Source organism: Accipiter gentilis, chromosome Z (assembly GCF_929443795.1).
Source record: "Accipiter gentilis chromosome Z, bAccGen1.1, whole genome shotgun sequence".
Lineage (NCBI taxonomy): Eukaryota > Metazoa > Chordata > Aves > Accipitriformes > Accipitridae > Astur > Astur gentilis.
Window position 1 is genome coordinate 41,076,901 of NC_064919.1, and position 20,844 is coordinate 41,097,744.

Below are 20,844 nucleotides of genomic sequence, written 5' to 3' on the forward strand. Positions count from 1 at the left end.
TGCTCAGGTATCTCTTGGGCATGCAAATAATTCTCTACATAGATTTCTCCTTACTATCTTTTCTCTCATCTCCTTTATCAATATATATTGGTTTAAAACTACTAATTATACATAAACCATTGACAAAATAACTTTAAAAGATACAGTGTCATTCTAAATGCCTTACAAAGTTAGCACATTTAGTCTCTGAGGAGAGAGTACCAGATGAATCTGTTATAACTACATCAAGCTCTACACAGAAACATATGATTGCCTACCAGGAGTTATTGCCTCTCTTGTCCTGGCAGTAGTGTGTTGTACAAAAAACAGAATAAATGGGTTTATGTATTAAAAAAAAAAAAAAAAAAAAAAAAAAAAAAAGCACTCCCACAGGGGTAATTTTCAAATATTTTTCTATTTTTTTTTTTTTTTTTTTTTTAATTGAAGACTGAAGAAAGAAAAGTAATGAAAATTGCAGCAATTAGTTATTCTTTTCAAGATATCTTTTAGCCATATTTTGGAACCATGATAAGCAGAGAGTGTACAAAAAATGTATTTAGTAGATAATTGGCATATGAAATTCTTATTTTTTTCCTTCTTTATCAAAAGTATATTCATGTTCTGGATCAGTGTTCTTCTCTGAATATTAGCTTAGATTATTATTAGCCTATGATTATTATTAGCCTGCTGCCTTGATTTCAAATCATGTATCATTTTCCAATGTCATACACTTAAAAGTGTATTATCATGTAATATGTGGTAAATGTTTAATCAGCTGTTTTTTTTCTGGTTTAAGCAGACATGGTGATGAATCCAAATATTACCTTTTACCAATGAAGCATTAGAAATACTTTTTCTAATATTAGAACTATTTTTGTTAGAGGATTAGTTTCCTCAGAGAAAGCACTGTTTTAAGTCTTGCTTTGGGTAGGGTCGCAGCATATAATGCAATTATAACTTCACTTTGATGTAGCTAGCGACTACTTTTTATTATACATTCTGAAACAGAGGGAAGATGTAAAATTTAATGTGAAAAGATTTAAATTATACTCTAAATTATTTTCAATTCTAAAGTACGTTCAAGCATCATCAATTGCATCTAAGATTTTCATCTTCTGAAAAATATTAGGAAGATTAATTCATATGGACAGGGAGTCAATACAAGTAAAGACCAAGTAAATAACTTACAATTTTGGGATAATGATGTCTTTATCAAAAAGGAACAAGAAAAACTATAACTGAAATACGTGCAAGCAGAGCAGCTGTCAGAGGATGCACTGAAAGTCCTGAATGACAGTTATGTTAGAGGAGATGTATATTTATTATATCTGATAACTAGTCATACCTGTAGAAAGCAAAAATAAGCATTTATCCCAAGAATTATTACTATGCACATTTATACAATTCCTTTGAACAAAGTATTTAATATCAAAGTAATTGTAAGCCCAGTTCCTAAAGTTCATTTTTATGTTCCAAGCCTGAGCTCATTGAGACATATTGCATCTACAGAATTGTCTTAGAAATACATTCTGTAAGTGAGATAATAAATACAAATCAGCCCTTTCACTGGCAAAAACTTCAGTTGTTTCCTTGAAAATATGTGACCTATATCATTTCACTTATTTTACCTATGCTTTACCTGCTACTTTTTTTTCTTTCCTTCTCTGAAAACTTCTGCTTATCCTTGCTTAGAACCATGAAAGGAAGATAGAATTCTCTGAGAGTCAGGAGAAGTGAATGTACAAAGTCCCTGAATTATTCATAAGGCAGATGTGTGAATTGTTGGACTTTCTACAATCCTAATTTAATACCCTCCTAAGATTTCTTGAATGAATTAAAAGGTATTTTAAGATCCTGTGAATATTAGTGGGCCTGCTTTCTTTTTTCTGTGGTCAATGTCAACAATAAAGCCTTTTTTGTACTTTCTGAGCTCTATCACATACACATGCATACACACATACACTCACTGCAATTAGAATGTTAACCAATTTCTAAGGTGAAAAGTTAGTAAATAATTGGTTAAAGCATGCCACTCTATTTCAATATATTTTCAGTTGTGTTTATGAAAAAGATAAATTTTCTTTTTTTCATCTCATGAAAAATTTTATACTTAGGTATAGTGATGTAGTCTTAACCATTAAGGAGTTACAGGCAAATTTTCTTTGCAGTCAACCATTTTAAATCCAGAAAAAAGACACCAAAATTCTTCAGCTCATATCACCAGAATGAAAACTGGTATTACTGGTAGTTACCTCTTGTGATGGAACTGACATACTGAATATTTTATTCTTTCTAGAATAGGAAGTAACCATGAGTTCAGAATAAGAAATAACTCTGAGGTACTATTTGTGATCAGTTTTATTTGTTATGTGATTTTAAAAAAAATATTCTTCTATTATCTTTAGATTAATAGAAAGAAAACTTTTGTGATGCTGCTTTGCTGTGACACAACTTGTTGAAGAAATCCTATCAGTTGCAAAACTTACCAGTGAATTATCAGCATGTAAATCTTTCACTGGTTTATCAATCTGTATCGAACTGCAGATAGTTGAATGGTAATAAGTAACCATTATGCATCTTACACTTTATTTCTGTTCTCACAGGTTTATTGCATAATTAATATATTTATTATAGACAATAGGAAGAGTGGGGAAGATGAAGGGAAATCCTCTTAATTTTCTGCTTCTTTTCCATGATTTTGCATCCCTTCATAAATACAAGTGACAAGAAAATGAACATAAAAAGAAGTGAAAATGCTTTTTGTTTTTTCATTTTAGGTGTTTGCCTAATTACTGTGAACATGGTGGTGAGTGCTCACAGTCCTGGAACAGCTTTTACTGCAACTGTGCCAATACTGGTTACAAGGGAGCTACTTGCCACTTTCGTAAGTCTAAGATGTTTTCTGACTGTTTTTATTTCTGATTTAATTTTTTTACCACAAAAATATATATTTGTACTGATCATTCAAATTTGAAGGATTTTAAGTAATGTAAATATTCATAAATTGGTTCAAGGAAAGGCTTTGAGAATTCCACATATTTAGCAGCAAAAACTCATTGAAAGTTCTAATGTTTTTCTGCTTCTGTTTTCCATTTTTCTTGATTTACTTGAGATGGTCAGTAATATCCTCTTCTATCCATATAATTCCACTTTCTGAATCAGCAAATCATTTAGAAATGTATTTAATTCATCTTTATTCATCACAACAATTAATACTGATTTTTTTCTGAGAGAGTGGGACTACATTCGTGTCCAAAGGTAATCCTACACCAAACCCTAAACAAGTGCTTATGTGGTTTGCTGAATCAGGGAATAGATTAGGAGAAATAAAAAAAATAATAATAATTGGAAGCAACTTAACCCATTTCACAGGAGATGCTCTACATATGTACTGCTTTAAGCATGGTCTGGGAAGCAGAATAAATCATTACTCTGGCCTTCATTATATGCTTCTAATAACTACAAATCTTTATGAAAATTTACAGATAATTTTAAAAATTCCAAAGACTACCCTAATTGTCAGATAAATAATTCTGTCCTTACAAATTGTCCTTATAAAATCTATACAATCCTTGTTGACAGATTTTATGAAAAGAATGTCTGTTTACACACATGGGATTTTTTGAGAGATCACTGATTTTAGGAGACTGCCTATTAAATCTCAATTGTACAGAGTTAATAACAGTCATGACTTTTCCTGTAATGCTTTAATTGTGAAGAACACAGTGGCATAAAACACAATTTTAAGAAAATTTGCGTAGCAAAGAAAGGATGCCAATAGTACAGATGCTTTTGAATATCACAATGTATAATATGAAACTATGACAAGCCCAAAGTGAAAATGAAGGTGAAATGATTCATTATAATTTGGAAAATCATATGTTGATGTCTGTGAGGACAGATGGAGGCCAAGCTTTCCTAATGATTTGGACTCCATGAGAAATGTAATAATGTGTAAGACGTATTGAATTCTTATTCATAGTCAAAAATACATATAAAAGTCTTCCAAGATGTTTGTTTATGATTAACAAAATGCTGTAACTATGGATATAAAATGGAACACTGTTAGTACTTGATTTTAGTGATTTTAATAATGATTTCAAATCAAGAACCTAGGATAAATTTTGGCCGTGTTATCACACTTCTGTGTAACTTTAAAAGAAAAAAAAATGCCCCTTGAATTCTCAAAGAAACATTTTTTTTGTTATAAACCTAGAAATAAGTTATTAATCTTGAAACATTATTATACAAACTACCATGTTCCTTAAAACAATTAATGAATAACGGAATCTCTTTTTTTCATGTTTAAATTTAACTAAGACTATTTAGTGTAAGGACCCACAAAATTACATAAAATTTGCATTCTGAATACTTCATAGAGTAAGCAATCTGAATTAATTGTTTATCATTTTGATAAGTGTTGCCATACATGTCAGCAACTATCAGGCAAAAAATACAGAGATCACACACTTTCAAAAACTAGCTTCTTTTTAAAAAACAGCACCACTTTTGGATTACTGTACTAGTACTTGATAGCTTTTTTAAAAAAATTAAATAAACTGAATTTATATAGATCAAAATCTTCCAGATTGTTAATAATTATTATGGAGTTATGTTTTTACTTATATAGCACTCATAACTTTTTTTTTTTTTTTTTTTTTTTTTTTGAATCTAATTGATCTTTCTTTTTTGGCAGTTTTCAAATTTTGGTAATAGTTGATAGTGCACACAGTCCAATTTTGAAAAGAAAGACCAGAACAGCATAACTCCTTGATAGCAATATAATGGTTAAAGGAGAGGTTAGGTTCATGTGGTCTAGCTGTGGCATTATCATCAGTGGTTCCTGTCTGTTCAAGTACAGAGGTGGACTCATACATCCCTTTTCTCAGGTTTTTGATCATAAAGAAGTCATTACAGACTTTTCTTTAGGCCTTGACTGATATAAAGTATACATGACATTGGACCAAGAAGCTGTCATTTTGTCTTTGCATATTTAGTTCTTCTACTGCACTCTTTGACAAGTCATTTGCCCTTCTATTTAAAAATGGAGGAAAATAAGAGTGAAAGCCAAAAAATGTCAGGAAACAACCAAAACACCGAGAAACACTGCCTACCTTCTGTTGTATATAATAACAACAACCACAAAAATCTGATTTGGTTGAGGTATAGTGTTTGTTTCCTCAAAATCTGATTACCAGGGTTTAAGTAATACCCTTTGCATTCACATTATTTGGCAGTTTTTACAACTATTTGTACACCCAAACTTCCTGCTTTCCTCCTGAAGTTTCCAGATTCAAATATGGAAAAAAATGCTTGAAAATGACCATTGTGATCTCCCAGATAAATAAAACCAAATATACTTTACAAATTTGAAAGAAAGTGTAGTTTTTGATTATGTGATTTCTTCTGTATTCTTTAGCAGTGAACATACACAACTTCTTTTCCCCATTGGCAGGTTCCATGCACTTTTTTTTTTTAATTCCCTGAATAAAATGTAAAATTATGCTGTTACATTTGTGATGGAATATGCTCTTTTACAGCCATCTATGAGCAATCATGTGAAGCCTATAAGCACAGAGGGAACACTTCAGGCTTTTACAATATTGATTCAGATGGAAGTGGGCCCTTGAGACCATTTCTTGTATACTGTAATATGACAGGTGAGGTGATAAACTTCTTTAACTCACAGCTGGGTCTGTATGCATGCTCATATACATTGAAACATGAGTTATTATTGTTTCATGTGACAAGTAAGAAACCTCTGTAGCTCACAAGTTTAATGTAGACATGCTCAACAAAATGAAGGTGACTCCTTAGCTCAGAATACCAGGCAAAGAATTAGGCAGAGAAATTAGAATAATAACAGGATTCAGGCTGTGAAGCCTACACTGGATTCCTCTAGTGCTTTGCATCAATGGGTCATGTGTTCCATATGGAGACAACGTTATACTAGTTCATTTTGGGGAGCAACTTTGTTTTCACTGAAGTTACAGCCTTTTGAAGACATTTAAGGAAATGAGAAATAAGTTATGTTTTATGAGAAAATTACTGATTTTTCTTGGTAGCCTTCTGAAAAATTGTAACTCAGAACTGGCCTTTATTATGAGGAATATAGACATTAAGCTTCATCTTTCAAACTGCAAGTAGATCTTTTGGGGAATGCAAATGCAACCAGTGGGACTATCGCAGCCCCACTTCCAGGCACCCTGCCTCCTCTTGTGCACCCAGTTCTTTGAATCTGACCATTTATATCACTAGAAGTTTTAGATATCAGAATTTGTTTTCAGTCTGCTTTTTAACAAACCAGTTGATGTTGTCAATGTATGCCTATTGGCATACGCCCTTTCAATGAAGCCTACATTTAAATGGCTTTTTGAAATTTATTATTGTTTTATTTGTGGTTGTTTCCTTTTCGTTTTACTTAGCCTCTACTTATTTGAATCTCATTCCAGCCAAAATGATGGAAACATTTTATTGTTTCATGTGACAAAAATATATTTTTCCACAGTTATAACTGTTTAAAAGACTCCATGAATAAGCTATAGTTGAATTTGTTTTAGGTATGTCCTAAGTGTTGAGAGGTTGACTTAGAAACCTTACCGTAAGCTTTTGATGTTGATTTGTAAACAGTTTGTGGGCACATCTATTTCTTGAGAAGCTGACAGTTCTCTGCCTGCTAGTGGCATTGGCTGATTTTCACAGAGATCTAAAGAATACTTCTTATACGTGTTGAAATAATAGAATTCTTATCATTTCAATCAGTCTGTGCAATTTAACTAGTCTCGCCATGTCAGCTCCTGATTTTTAATTCTATAACGAACTGTGCTAGCTCATGGTGGGCAAACTTCAGATTGGCACAGGACCTTAAAAAGAAGTATCCTAGTGTCCTACAAGACTAAAAGAGACCAAAGAATCATGGCAGAAAGATGACAGGCTTTTTAAGTGGGTATAACCCTCCAAGGTACAGTGTAGTGTCTGATTTATCCTTGTGTGTCCATGAACAGCTGTTACTGTTTTCCTCAGTCACTCCTTATTCACCACATTAAGCAAACCTTATTGATCAGTTCTTCATCTCAAGATGCTGCCTGACAGGATAAATCTTCTATATTTGTTTTGTTCCCAGTTTCCTCATGAATGGTATTCCCTTTTCCCACCAGAGGAAGGGAAGGCAGATGCCCACATTTCTTACAGCACTGCCTCGTCTTTGACATTGATGGGGTTCTATTTTCAGGCAGCTGGGAGGGAGGAGCCTTTCCCTGGTTTTATTCTTAGAGGTCAGATTCAGAATGAAAAGAGTGCGCACTGCCAGTTAAGATGACCAAATTTTGCAGTAACCTGTTTTTCTTTTTCTTTGTAATTTGGGAGTGTGACAACGGGTCTGACAGTTGACCTGTTTGTCTTAATTTATATGTTCAACTTATCTTTTAGATATATTTGTGTCTGTGTGTATGTGCATGTACAAAAAGAAAGCCAAGTTTGCTGTATTTCCAGCCATCTGTTTTTTGACTCCACAAGCATGTACTTAATGAAATTTTATAATTTGACCAAAAACTGGTAAGCAATGATAAAAAGGTTGCATAAATAGATTCCTTTTAATATAATATTTTTTGAATAGGAATCTCACCTTGATATTTGCTTTAGGATTTCTGATGAATACTTGTCCTTTAAGTGACCATGAGTTCTTTCCTCTCTAAATATCTTATAATGTCAGCCATGTGTGGCCTGTAGGAAGACAATGAAATAAAATACAGTTCTGTTAAATAGTTAGAAATACTACTATTAGAACATCAGAAATATTATCAACACTACAAGTTAGAAAAAATAATATTTCACATATCTGCTCAAATTACATTGGCCATTAAGATCCAAGAATACAGTGAACATGAATCTAAGCTTGACTTGACTGACCCAGACTGGCTTTAACTATAAGCCTGCTCACCCTTACCTTGAAGTGGATTTTAGTCATGGGGGTCAGATTGTTACAGGCTTTGCAAGTGGAAGTTGAAACAGAATAAGCTCAGTGCTTCCCTATTCATAGGTCAGGGGGCCTGGCAAAAGTACAAAACAGCAGAATCACATGAGCTTTTATCAGCCACCGATACTTAGAGCAATTTATATTTTGAAGAACATGGTGGGAATAATCTCTGTACTTGCAAGCAGAGTGTTTGATGTTACATTTCCTTATGTGCAAACTATAGGATGGAGTGATCAATGCATTCCTGTGCTATGGTGCCAGATAGTTTCACCCTTACAGTGTCTCAGTGTACAGGAAAATTATTTTTCCAGTCTCCAAGTAAATACATAGTACTTAGCCTATGGCCTCTAGTAGCTTTTAAAGTAATGCCTTTATCAAGTATTGTAACATCAGTTTTCATTCTTGATCTGTGTGGTTTTGCATACTAGTTAAGTTTTTTACAATTAAAAATGCTTTCCATAATTGCAGTAGGAAGTTAAGAGAAGACCTGTAATGAAAGAATATTTGTAAAGTATCAATATAACTGGAAAGCTATTGAACTGCTTTGTTGCTTAGTGTAAACAACATGGGTCCAAGTTCGAGAAAGTCTGTTTCATAGCAGACTGCACATCTTAGCACATACCTTTAATAAACATGCAATAAATTGTTTATTATTCAACCATTTGAATTATATATATATTTATATGCAAGTGTTTTCCTCTCTTTTATTACAACAACATAACTTCAGAACATATTTTTCTAGAAATAACGTTTGGAGTACTGAATATGATTCACCAAAAAACCCCAAAACTTGTAGACAAAGTTCAACTGCTTCTGAAGTAAATATTTTGGCACATGACCCCAGTTTACATGAATCCTAAGGCCTGTCTACACGATGTGATAAAGTACGTAGCTGTTTTACCCAGCAGTATCCAAACCAAAAGTCAACTTAAGAGCAGTATATGTTTTTTAGGGAAATGCAACTCTCAGTTCTGAACTAGTACTTCATCATGTTACAGTACCGAGTCAAGTGGGCATACCATGGTATTTGCCATAAATTAATATTACATCAGGTGTTGGGAAGCAACTTTATATTGAAGCAGCTATATATTTGGAGGCTGTGATTCTTAGCCCTTGACTAAATATAGGTTTTGAATAGTAGTTCAAACAATGACTACTATTTGATTTTAGATGGCTAGAATAACTCACCTTCATGTAATCTGAGTTTTATAGTAAATACAATATTTGCAAGCTACTTTTGGTTCCTTGTATAATAGAAAAAGGCTATAGGCCATTTTCTCACACAGAATAAATTGATTCAAATTATAGTGATATATATATATAAATGTAGCTAGAATCTAGGATAGCATTTAAAGTTATTTTATAAACAATTTAAGCCTGGGAAAAGTAACAATAGTAAGTAATATTTCTTCCTATTCTTTAATTGCAATTCACAAAGTAAACTATATCTTATTTCACAAAACCATTATTTGGGTGTCATCATTTACTGTTTCCTTGTTCAATAATCATCACAAGCTTAATACCTGTTACAGTCACACTATGATAATCTACTTATAAACAGAAACAATTATTGTTTTCATTTTTGCTCAGTGATTTATGTCTCTGTTTCATATGTCTGAAAGCACTTCTTGTGATCAAAGAAGTGACCTTAAAGTTTAATTTCATCTTACGTTCTCTTTCCATTACCAACTTATACAACTACTTCTCATTCTTTATTACTTTGCACCTGTGTTTTGAAAGATACAACGTGGACAATTGTACAGCATAACAACACCAACCTAACCAGAGTCAAAAGTGCTAATCGAGAGAACCCACACACTGTGTTTTTCAAGTACTCTGCCAGCCTGGACCAGCTTCAGGCCACAATTAACCATGCAGAGCACTGTGAACAGGAGCTTGCTTACCACTGCAAAAAGTCAAGGCTTTTAGATAAGCCAGGTAAGTAAAGAAGACAAATCTTATTATGTTGCATAGTGCATTTTATTTTACTGGTTACTAGAGATATTTATTTCTATCAAAGTTATGGCATTTTGCTACTACAGAATTTGAACTAATTCAGATATCAAGTACTCAGATTCCTGTAAGTTGCCAAGAGATATTTGAACCAGACCAACACAAATGTCAGTTTATAATGATCTTTGTTCAGAGAATTGTGTTCTCTAAGTTAATTTTTCTCATAGATCTTTTAAATTAACAGAGAATATTATTAAAAGAGCTCCTATTGGTCTACCTTCCAGGGATTTTTAAATTTTAATAAAGGAATTACTGAGGAAATATATCCTTAAAAGAACACAAATTAGATATAATTTGTATAGATATCAGTAGAAGTTTATCCATGAATGTTTTTGAACATTTGATGTGCATATTTTGAGTGCTTGACAAAAAGCATCAATAACTGTCCAATATAAGCATTCATAAAATAAAAGCAATAGTTAAAATGTGGAGTATTGACAAGTATAATTGCTTTAAAAGAAAAATGAATGGAGAGCCTCTGACATACTTGAAGAAAAATGAAATTATGTAATCTACTTAAACCTTAACTCCCATTGACGCAGAACTGCTGTTAACAGACTTTCTCATGAAAATCCATTCTAAGTACTCCAAATAATGTGGGACTAAAAAACCTCATTGTTTACTGTCTATTGAAAAACTAAGTGAAATTGTTTGACTTGTCCACCAGAAACTCTGAAACTGCTCAAACTGATTTCTTAACATTTTTCCTACTAAATAGAGAGCAGACCTCAGAGTGCAAAGTCTCTGGTTCTGTTTCTAAACTCTTTCCCTACATATTCTTTCTCCTTAATTATGTCATGGTCATCACTGGTCTTCTTAGACTAGAATTCACTTTTGGCAGAATTTCTGCTCAAAAATATCTCCACAGCATAAAAGATGAACCTACTCCTTAAGATGTCCCACTGAGACTCCTTTTTACCTATGGATTCAAAATTAAACTTATGGCTAGATGTTCAAAAGCCTGGTTTACACCAAGCAGAGGGTTTCAAGATTGTGCTTTCTAGGTATCTCATATCTTTTAGCTATTAACTGTCAAATAGGATATGTAAAAAACAAAAAAAACCAACAATGAACCCCACCTTCTCAACTTACCAGTTTCAGCAGAGTGATCAAGCTGGAAACCATGAAAAATATTTAGATCAGAGAAAAGAGGGAAAGACCCAGACAAGCAGGACTTTCTACTTTTTTTTTAAAATTAGTTTTGGTGATACAATTGGATCAGAAATGTAGTTTTTTTCTAGATAGCTAAAAGAGTGCAATCAGTCAATTACACTAAGCCATCTAAAATTGAGACTTTTGAATGGTAGGTGTAAATAAGCATGGGAAAGTTATTTGTGAATTCTACAGATTTTCAAAAATGATTCTTTGTTTAAACACTATCAAAGATGTACCAAATTCAATTTGCCATTCCTCTGAAGGATGGACTTTAGTCTGTTCTGAAAGAGAGACCTCTGAGGTGAGAGAAAGCTAGGATCTAGTGACGGACAGTCTTGGCTTCAATGAGGCCTCTTAAAAAAAGCAACGCTGAGTTTTGTGATATAGGGAGGAAATAACAACACTTACTAAAGAGAGTTAGGGTTCATGTTTCCCTCTCTGTTTGAAAGCAGCCAGAATCACATTTTTATAACTGTTTAGATGATGTATTAACTTTGCCTTAACTTTTCTAGCATTCTCAATTAAATCACTTCCTTGAAATAAAATTCAGATTTTTACATTCCAGCATTTAGATCTGTCCTTTTTTAGTATAAATGTCATGATCATGGTGGATGACTTAATAATAATAGATCCTCTTTGACCCATTCAGTCACAGTAACAGTAAGAATAGATAAAGTTCCTGGGAGAAGCAGCAGATGACCCTTTGTAGACATAGATTCCTTTGTGGATTTGAAGGGCTAGGTCTTACCTACAAGACAAAGGAAAAAGGTGGTTTTTTTTTAAATATATGTGTTGATACTTTTTTTCAATAGTAGAATTCAGTGGTCAGTGAGCCTAGAATATCCACTGAAATAGATATTGTTTTCAGTATCTGAATCACATCAGCAGCAAACAGTATCAGTTTGCACAGTCTTAGAATCACAGAATCACAAATCACTGAGTGGCCAAACTTGGAAGGAAAGTCTAGAGGTCATCTGGTCTGATGTTTCTGCTCAAGCAGGGCCACCTAAAGCCGGTTGCCCAGGACCATGTCCACATGGCTTTAAAACGTCTCCAAGGATGGAGACTCCACAACCTCTTTGAGCAAACTGTGCCAGTGCTCAGTCACCCTCACAGGGAAAAAGTGTTTCCTGATGTTCAGGAAGAATGTCCCATGTATCAGTTTGTGTCCACTGCCTCTTATCCTGTAACTGGGCAGCACTGGAAAGAGCCTTCTTTACACCCTCCTTTCAGGAATTTATATACATGGATGAGATCCCCCCCGAGTCTTCTCTTCTCCAGGCTGAACAGTCCCAGCTCTCTCAGTCTTCCCTCATGGAAGAGATCTCCAGTCCCTTAATCATCTTCATGGCCCTGTCCTGGACTCTCTAGTGCTGAGGAGAGGGGGAAGGATTACCTCCCTCAGCCTGCTGACAACGCTTTGCCTAATGCAGCCAGGATACCGCTGGCCTTCCCTGCAGCAGGGGCACATTGCTGGCTCATCTTCAGTTGGTGTCCACCGGGATGCCCAGGACATTTTCTGCAGAGTTGTTTGCCAGCTGGATGGCCCCCAGCATATACTGGTGCATGGTGTTTTTCCTCCCCTTGAATGGCATTTGTATCTCTAAACCAATCATGTAAATTGGTTAGATGTTTTGAAAAATCACACCATCAACGTTATAGACGTCATTAATCAGCCAAATTCCTTCAGAAGTCTGAAAATGTACCTGCTGGTACTTCCCCTTATTCCTGCTCCAGGCACTATCTAGCACTGAATTATTTTTTTTTTTCTTTTTTTTTCTTTTACTCAAAATGGCAAAATTCAGTTTATTGTAGAGTAATCAGAGCCTATATAAATACCGGACTAGGCTATATAAAAAGATAGTGTTTCAGCAAAAGCAATCAAAAGAGATACAGTAATCATTAGATTTCAGAGATGTTTTTGCTCTTGTTTTCCTACTAGGTTTGGCATACATCTGTGTGAGACTGAATGGTAGAATGAAGAGTAATGTTCTGCTTTTTATTTTGACTGTGATCAGACCTCTAGCTTTTTATTTCCATTAAAGTGGAAGCTTCTCAGTATTAGAAGTGGTGTGGCTACATGAGATGCAGGGAGTAGCGTTATTGAAATGGCCACTACCTTTTTTCTCTATGGAGATTCTAGATGACAGGCTCTCCCTCACCCATAGCTATTAAAATAGAGCTACAGCAATGACAGACCAAAGCATATAAGATCCCCCTGAACCTTCTGTTTTCCAGGCTAAGCAGTTCCTGCTCTCTCAGCCTTTCCTAATAGGAAAGACGCTTCTGACCCTTAATCATCTCCGTGGCCCTTCATTGGACTCTGTCCAGAATTTCCATCTTTCTTTTGTAATGGGAAGCCCAGAACTGGACACAGTTCTCCAGGAGTGGCCTCATCTGTGCTCAATGGAGGGGAAGGATCACCTTCCTCAACCTGCTGGCAACACCTCAACCTCCTAATGCAGCCCAGGATAACAGTAGTTTTCTTTGCAGCTGTGGTGGGTTGTCGCTGTCTGGATGCCAGGTGCCCACTAAATCCACTCTATCACTCCTCCTCCTCAGCTGGACAGGGGAGTTAAAATGTAACAAAAGGTTTGTGGGTCAAGAACAGACCCAACTTGGGGAACCAAATTAATTTAATTTATTACCAATCAAATTTGAGTAGGGTAATGAGAAATAAAACCAAGTCTTAAAAACACCTTCCCCCACTCGTCCCTTCTTCCCGGGCTTAAATTTACTCCCAAATTCTCTGCCTCTTCCCCCTTAGCAGTGCAAGGGGACAGGGAATAGGGGTTGCCGTCAGTTCCTCACGTGTTGTCTCTGCTGCTTCTTCCTCCTCAGAGGGAGGAGTCCTCACACTCTTCCCTTGCTCCAGCTTGGGCTCCTCTCTCCACAGGTCATAGAATCATAGAATCATTTAGGTTGGAAAAGACCTTCGAGATCATCGAGTCCAAGCATCAACCATGCCCAACAAACCCTGTCCTGAAGTACCCCATCTACTCGCTTTTTGAATACCTCCAGGGATGGTGACTCAACCACTTCGCTGGGCAGTCTATTCCAATGTCTGACAACCCTCTCAGTAAAATTTTTTTCCTAATATCTAACCTAAATCTCCCTTGCCTCAACTTGAGGCCATTTCCTCTTGTCCTATCTCCAGCCACCTGACAGAAGAGACCAGCACCCACCTCACTACAACCCCCCTTCAGGTAATTGTAGAGAGCGATAAGGTCTCCCCTCAGCCTCCTCTTCTCTAAACTAAACAGCCCCAGCTCCCTCAGCCGCTTCTTATAAGACTTGTGCTCCAGGCCCCTCACCAACTTGGTTGCTCGTCTCTGAACATGCTCCAGCACCTCAATGTGCCCATGAGGACAAGGGCACACGATTCTGAGACTACTGCCAGCCTCTTGTGGAATGATTCATCCATCTCTTCAACCTGGTTGGGTGGTCTATAACAGACTCCCAGCACAATATCTGACTTATTGGCTTTCCCTCTCATCCTCACCCATAAGCACTACACCTTGTCATCACAATCGTGTAGCTCTGTACAGTCAAAACACTCCCTAACATAGAGAGCCACCCCACCACCTCTTCTACCTTGCCTGTCCCTTCTGAAGAGCTTGTAGCCATCCATTGCAGCACTCGACTCATGGGAGTTGTCCCACCATGTTTCCATGATTGCAACAAAGTCATATTTATCCTGTTGCATGATGGCTTCCAGCTCCTCTTGTTTATTGCCCATGCTGCGTGCATTGGCATAGATGCATTTAAGCTGGGTTATCAAATCCACCCCTAACATTGGCATGCTGTCCCCAGCCTCATCTCTGGTGCACCTAGTTTTATCCCTTACCCCCTTTGAACCTAGTTTAAAGCCCTCTCTATGAGCCCTGCCATCTCATGAGAAATGATTCTTTTACCCCTTTGAGATAGCTGGACACCATTTGTCGCTAGCAAGCCTGGTGTCGTGCAAACCTCCCCATGATCAAAAAACCCAAAATTCCACCAAAGGCACCAGCCTCTGAGCCATGTATTAACCAGGTGTGTTTTCCTGTTCCTTTCAGTGTGTTTCCCTGCCACTGAAGAGATTGAGGAAAACACTACCTGTTCTTCCGATCCTTCCACTAATTGTCCCAGTGCCCTGAAATCCCTTTTGATTGCCTTTGGATTTCTCTCTGCAGTCATCACTGCCAACCTGCACAACCAGCAAAGGGTAATAGTCAGAGATCCGAACCAGACCAGGGAGTTCCCTGGTAATGCCTTTTACCCGGGCCCCAGGGAGGCAGCAGACTTCCCTGTGTGATGGGTCAGGTCTGCATATTGAGCCCTCTGACCCCCTCAGAAGGGAGTCACCTAGGACAATTACCCTCTGTTTTCTTTTTTCAGAGGATGTGAGAATGCGTGGGGCTGCCCGACTGGGCCTAGGAACCTCCCTAGATAGGACTTCATCTACACCCTGATCTTCACTGGCCTGGTCCTCAAGTCCCAGAGCCCCATACCTGTTGTGTAGGGGCAACTGGGAAGGTGAGGAAGACTGGGAGGGGACCCACCTGCCTCCCCGAGTAGGAACCTGTGTCCATTCTCCTCCATGTCTTAAGTCCCCTCCTGCCTGGTGGCAACAGGGCAGGGGAACCTCCGCTTCTTGCGGAGCCTCCACCTGCTGCCTCTGCCTCAGGGATGGTAGGTGTGGGCCCACCAATCTATCTCCCTCTCTCCTCAACCTTTCCACTTCTTCCTTCAGCTCTACCACTAGGTTGACCAGATCATCCACCTGGTCACACCTCACAGAAGTGTCCCTGCTGCCCTCCGGCATCAGTGATAGACTCAGGCACTCCCTGCAGCCAGAGACTTGGACAGCTACATGGCACCTCTGTCTGCTCTGCCACATTTTTCCTAACAATGCCTTTCACCCGAGCGGCAACCATACTTGGTCTCCCTCTGGGCCAACACCCACTGCTTGAGTAGCCTTCTCCAGCTGGGAAGAGGAAGATGGGGGCTGCGCCCTGCCTGTGCGAACTGCTGCGCCACGCCCTTTCTGACACAACACGCCTTGTTTGCCCGCCCTGTTCGCCATGGTCCTGGTCACCGGCACTCCTCAGGGCCCTTTAAATCTCCCGCAGTTGCCCCTGGCAATGCCCATGGTGTGTCAGCCTCTCTCACAAGAGCTGCCGGCTCTGGATGGGTCCCTAAGCTCTTCCCCAGCGCTCCTGGGCCTCCGGAACCTCCCAGTCCACCTCAATTTAGTGCTTAGCCGCTGACGTACCATTGCCTCTGCTGGACTTGCTGCTGATTGAATGTCCACAGGTCCTGCCAGGAGCCTGTTCCAGCATGGTCTTCCCAGGGGGTCACAGCCTCCTTCGGGCACCTACCTGCTCTGCCCTGGGGTCCTCCACAGGCTGCAGGTGGATATCTGCTCCACTGTGGACGGCCATGGGCTGCAGGGGGACAACCTGCCTCACCATGGTCTTCACCACAGACTGCAGGGGTATCTCTGCTCCAGCGCCTGGAGCACCTCCTCCCCCTCCTTCTTCACTGACCTTGGGGTCTGCAGAGTGGTTTCTCTCACATCTTCTCACTCCTTTCTTTGTCTGCAGTTTGTTGTGAAGGTTTTTCTGCTTCTTAAATGTGTTACCACAGAGGTATTACCCCTTGGCCTTGTCCACCAGTGGGTCTAACTTGGACCTGGCTGGCATTGGCTGTCTTGGGCATGGGGGAAGCTTCTAGTAGCTTCTCACAGAAGCCACTCCTATACCCCAGCCCCCACTACCGAAACCTTGCCACACAAACCCAATACACCAGCAAGGGCACTTTGCTGGCCTATGTTCAACCTTGTGTCCGCCAGGCCCTCTTCTACCAATCCACTTTCCAGCCCCAGCATATATTGCTCCCTGTGCCTGTTCCTCCCCAGGCGCAGGTCTTTGCAGTTCCCCTTGTTGAACTTCATGAGGTTCATGTCAGCCCATTATGTTCAGTCTTTCAAAGTCCCTCTGGATAGCAGCATGACCCTCTGCAGTATCAGCCATTCCTTCCAAAGTCGTGGTCATGTAGGCATCCAACATGTTTGATAAGTGGTGGAAGATTACTGTTATATTTACACAGTGATCACTGTAGTGGCTGTACCCAAAGAAGACCTGACTGAATCACCTTTAAATTGTGTAGACCAGATATCTAGCTCAGCACAACACTGTAATGCAGAGCTATTTACAGAATGAGCCATGTCAGTACTGCATTCTCAAAGACATCTGTACACTCTTAGAAGAAGTCAAGCCATCTACTTTTAAGCAAACTGGCAATGCCTAGATAAGCCCTAGTTAAAACTGGGATGCATCTAAACTGACAACAGTCAGTATATTGTGAATATATGCTAAAATTTTTTTTAGTCTGGTAAATATTATCAGTCTTTGAACACAACAAAATGTAAGCCCTGGGCTTTTGTCTCTGAGGCTGTGAAAGTAAGTTTTTCAAATATCCTCCAATTATCATCTTTTTCTTTCTACAAATACAAATTTAGAAGTTGCTTATATCATAGAAAGGGAGAAGTCTAGAGCTAGGGAAAAAAAAGAGGAATTAGGCATCCTCTCTTGTTTCATGTCCTTTTTCTTCAAGATACATCTTTCCATTGAAAAGTATGGAGAGAAGACAGAACATATTACTTTTTCTCTTTGAAGAGCAGTAATTTCAGATTTAAAACTGCTACCAGATATATATTAAATGTTTTTGAAAGCTTTGGAAATATATTTCTTACCTATTTTTATGTGAAACATATGATTACCAGCCTGCTCCAGCAAGTATGCATTCTAACTTTTAGTGTCTCAGTGTGACATAGTACCATAAATTTTAGAAGTTTCATTAGAATTTTTTGTATGGATGTTGCAATTATAAGTGTGAATTATAGTTAAATTGTATAGTATGCTCAGCCTATTTAGAAGCGCTTAGAGAGCTAAGTAAGAATTCTGTCTGGAATACAAATGTTTTAAAATTTTGAGAGAGTTTTAGGAAGGTAAAGTGATCTAACTTGAAATTTTGGACTTGATGAATTAGTTATTTCATCTATTCAGCATCTGAAGATAGTTTTCACCAAGTTTTTCCTGTTTAAGATCACCTTTATATATTTGCTTTCTGATTTTTATACATTTCTTTGAATGATCTTCTAATCAGAATTACAAAACAAACAAAAAGCAATCAATCACACATAGCTAATAACTGAAGCATACCTGACATTGAAAGAAAATTCAAATAACATTTTACTGAAATAAATTTATTCTGTTTCATTTATTACAAGCACAATGAAATAGCAGAATTTGAAATGCAAATAGATACATTATCAAATTGCCTGTACAGTTTAATCCCTCCCACTTCTGCTATCCATAATCTCTACTAGCTATGCCTGACAAGTACAAAATTTGATGATGGTCACATGAAAAATTCTTTGGAACATGCAGTCCATGTAATAATTCTTAACTGAATGTATTTTAAGAATACTTTATATTCAATCAGCTTGGATAGAACTTGGAAACAATGTTATTAAAGAACTCACTTGTTAATACATTTATGTGAACATTATGAAAAAATCTCTAGCCAGTTTAATTAATAGATTTATTTTGCTTAGGCAATATTTTCTGCCAAAGCAGGGATAACAATCTGGGCTAATCAGTACGAACTTGCAGCATACTCTTTCCTCAACTTTCTGTATGAACAAGTAACTGAGACCAGCTCTTAAACATACCCCAGTGCCCTTAGTGAAAGACTGCAAATATTAATTCATGACTACAATATAAAGCTAAGGCATGCTGTTGAAACAACAGAAATATTCTGCTTTTTACAGTCTTAGTTGTTGGAAGCTTTTTAAAGTATTGTCTGATAAATTATTTATAAACTGTCTCTAGGTTTTCTTCCTCCTGTGATGGCTTGCAAACACAAACACTGATATTGTACATTGATGCCATTATGCAAGTCTGACTTTTCCAGAAACTGCTCACACTGTTTTTTGGCCTGCTGGGCTGACAGTTGTGTGGTAATGAATGCAGTCAATATGTTTATGATCTGAGAGATTGTCAGCGTAACAGAGGTCTTATCTAACAGTGAGGTTTAATAAGCAGTAAAGTACAGTTGAGACTAGGATAAATTCCAGCTTCTTTGTGAGGGCCTGCTGCTGAAAACTTGGAGCTCCAACAACAGCAAAAAGTAGTGCGTCTATAAGAATCTCTATAATTTAACAGTACGTCATTTCTTCTCATGCCTTGACTTTCATGCATTGCATCTATCACCCTTCTTCCTTATTTGAGATGGTTTATCTTTATGCTTCATATCTTTTAGCTATTATCTGTTTCATATATATTTTCTGTTGCTGTGCTTGCTTGGCAGAATCTTTAAGCTTAATCTGCAGTACTGTAAAGTTAAGGAAACATCCAGTTTTATCATTTTGCTACAAACAATGCTGACTGGATGCACCACACAGAGATGTAATAGTCCTGGGAAACTTCACTTCTGTTCACCAGATACATCAACTTGCTTACGGGAGTGCCATTAACATGATTTCTGCTGTGTCTGAATATATAAATTCTGAATCTGCTGCCTGTGACCTAACAGCTGTCTTTGGGCATTTCTGATTAACACTGCTATTCAGCTGCTTAATGTTCGTCACAGATATGGCTAGTAGTACTCTATAGTACTCTTGGTAGTGAGATGAGACAATTTCTGCATAGCTTTTCTGTAACTCTTTTCATTCTATTGCTGGTAGTTCCATGATCTGAAATTGATCTTTACTTGAGAATATAAACTACCTTGATTTTTAGGGTGATGGTATCTCCTTTTTCATGGACCATTTTAAAATGAATTATATAAATGGACTGCTTAAGATAAATGATTCTAATATCATGGCTGGCTGAGCTAGGGACTGTGAGATCCCTTTTCCACTAAGGCAAGCAAAAACCTGTGACAATCATTTAATACCTGATAATGAAGTATTAAAATGAATAATTACTTATCAAGTAAAGATAGTAGTATTTTTTTTTCCAATTGTTGTTTAAAGTTTTTAGATTCGAGGGGTGTTTTTTCTCTATTTAACCTTTTGGAAAATTTTTTGTATGAGAAAAACTGGAAGAGGTAGGACACAAGACCAAGCACTGATTTTCTTTAACCTACCTTTTAGATGGGTTGCCACTGAGCTGGTGGATTGGAAGAACCAATGAAACACACACTTACTGGGGAGGTTCCTTGCCTGCTGTACAAAAATGTGCTTGTGGATTAGAGGGGAGCTGCATTGATTCCCAGCATTACTGCAACTGTGATGCGGACAGAGATGAATGGTGACTTTTTACTGTTGCTTTTACACAATACTTTTTCCTGGAAAGTAAATAAATAAAATATAAAGGCCTTAGTACATTTAGAACACCAAGGCTGTTGTAAATTTAAATTACCATAGTGTCACCTGTTTCTTTGATATAGAATATATTTTGTCACAAAATTCAAAACTATATACATTAAGTATTATTACTAATTCTTTCACTCTGAATCGTGGGGAATGTTTAATTTTATACAGATACTTTCTAGTTTTGTAGTATATTGCATGTTATGTATTAAGACATTAGCTTTGGTTTTATTACAACTTCAGGTGTTAGTTTTAGAATACTGAAAGTAATTAAAGCTAATATTAAAGGTTCTGGAAAAAAAGTCAGTTATTTTTAGCATAAATTTTATCCACACTTTTAAGTTTAGACTTTCTACCC

At 37.3% G+C, this 20,844-nt stretch overlaps 1 protein-coding gene across 2 annotated transcripts in view; it reads left to right on the forward strand.

Moving 5' to 3' along the window:
• CNTNAP4 (contactin associated protein family member 4) overlaps positions 1–20,844 on the forward strand; it is a 252,122-nt gene that overhangs the window by 190,244 nt on the left and 41,034 nt on the right. For both annotated transcript variants that reach the window (XM_049795559.1, XM_049795560.1), the window contains exons 11-14: positions 2,757–2,863; positions 5,520–5,639; positions 9,695–9,892; positions 20,268–20,424. In XM_049795559.1, coding sequence (XP_049651516.1) covers positions 2,757–2,863; positions 5,520–5,639; positions 9,695–9,892; positions 20,268–20,424 — 582 coding nt within the window. The remainder of the gene's footprint in view (positions 1–2,756; positions 2,864–5,519; positions 5,640–9,694; positions 9,893–20,267; positions 20,425–20,844) is intronic.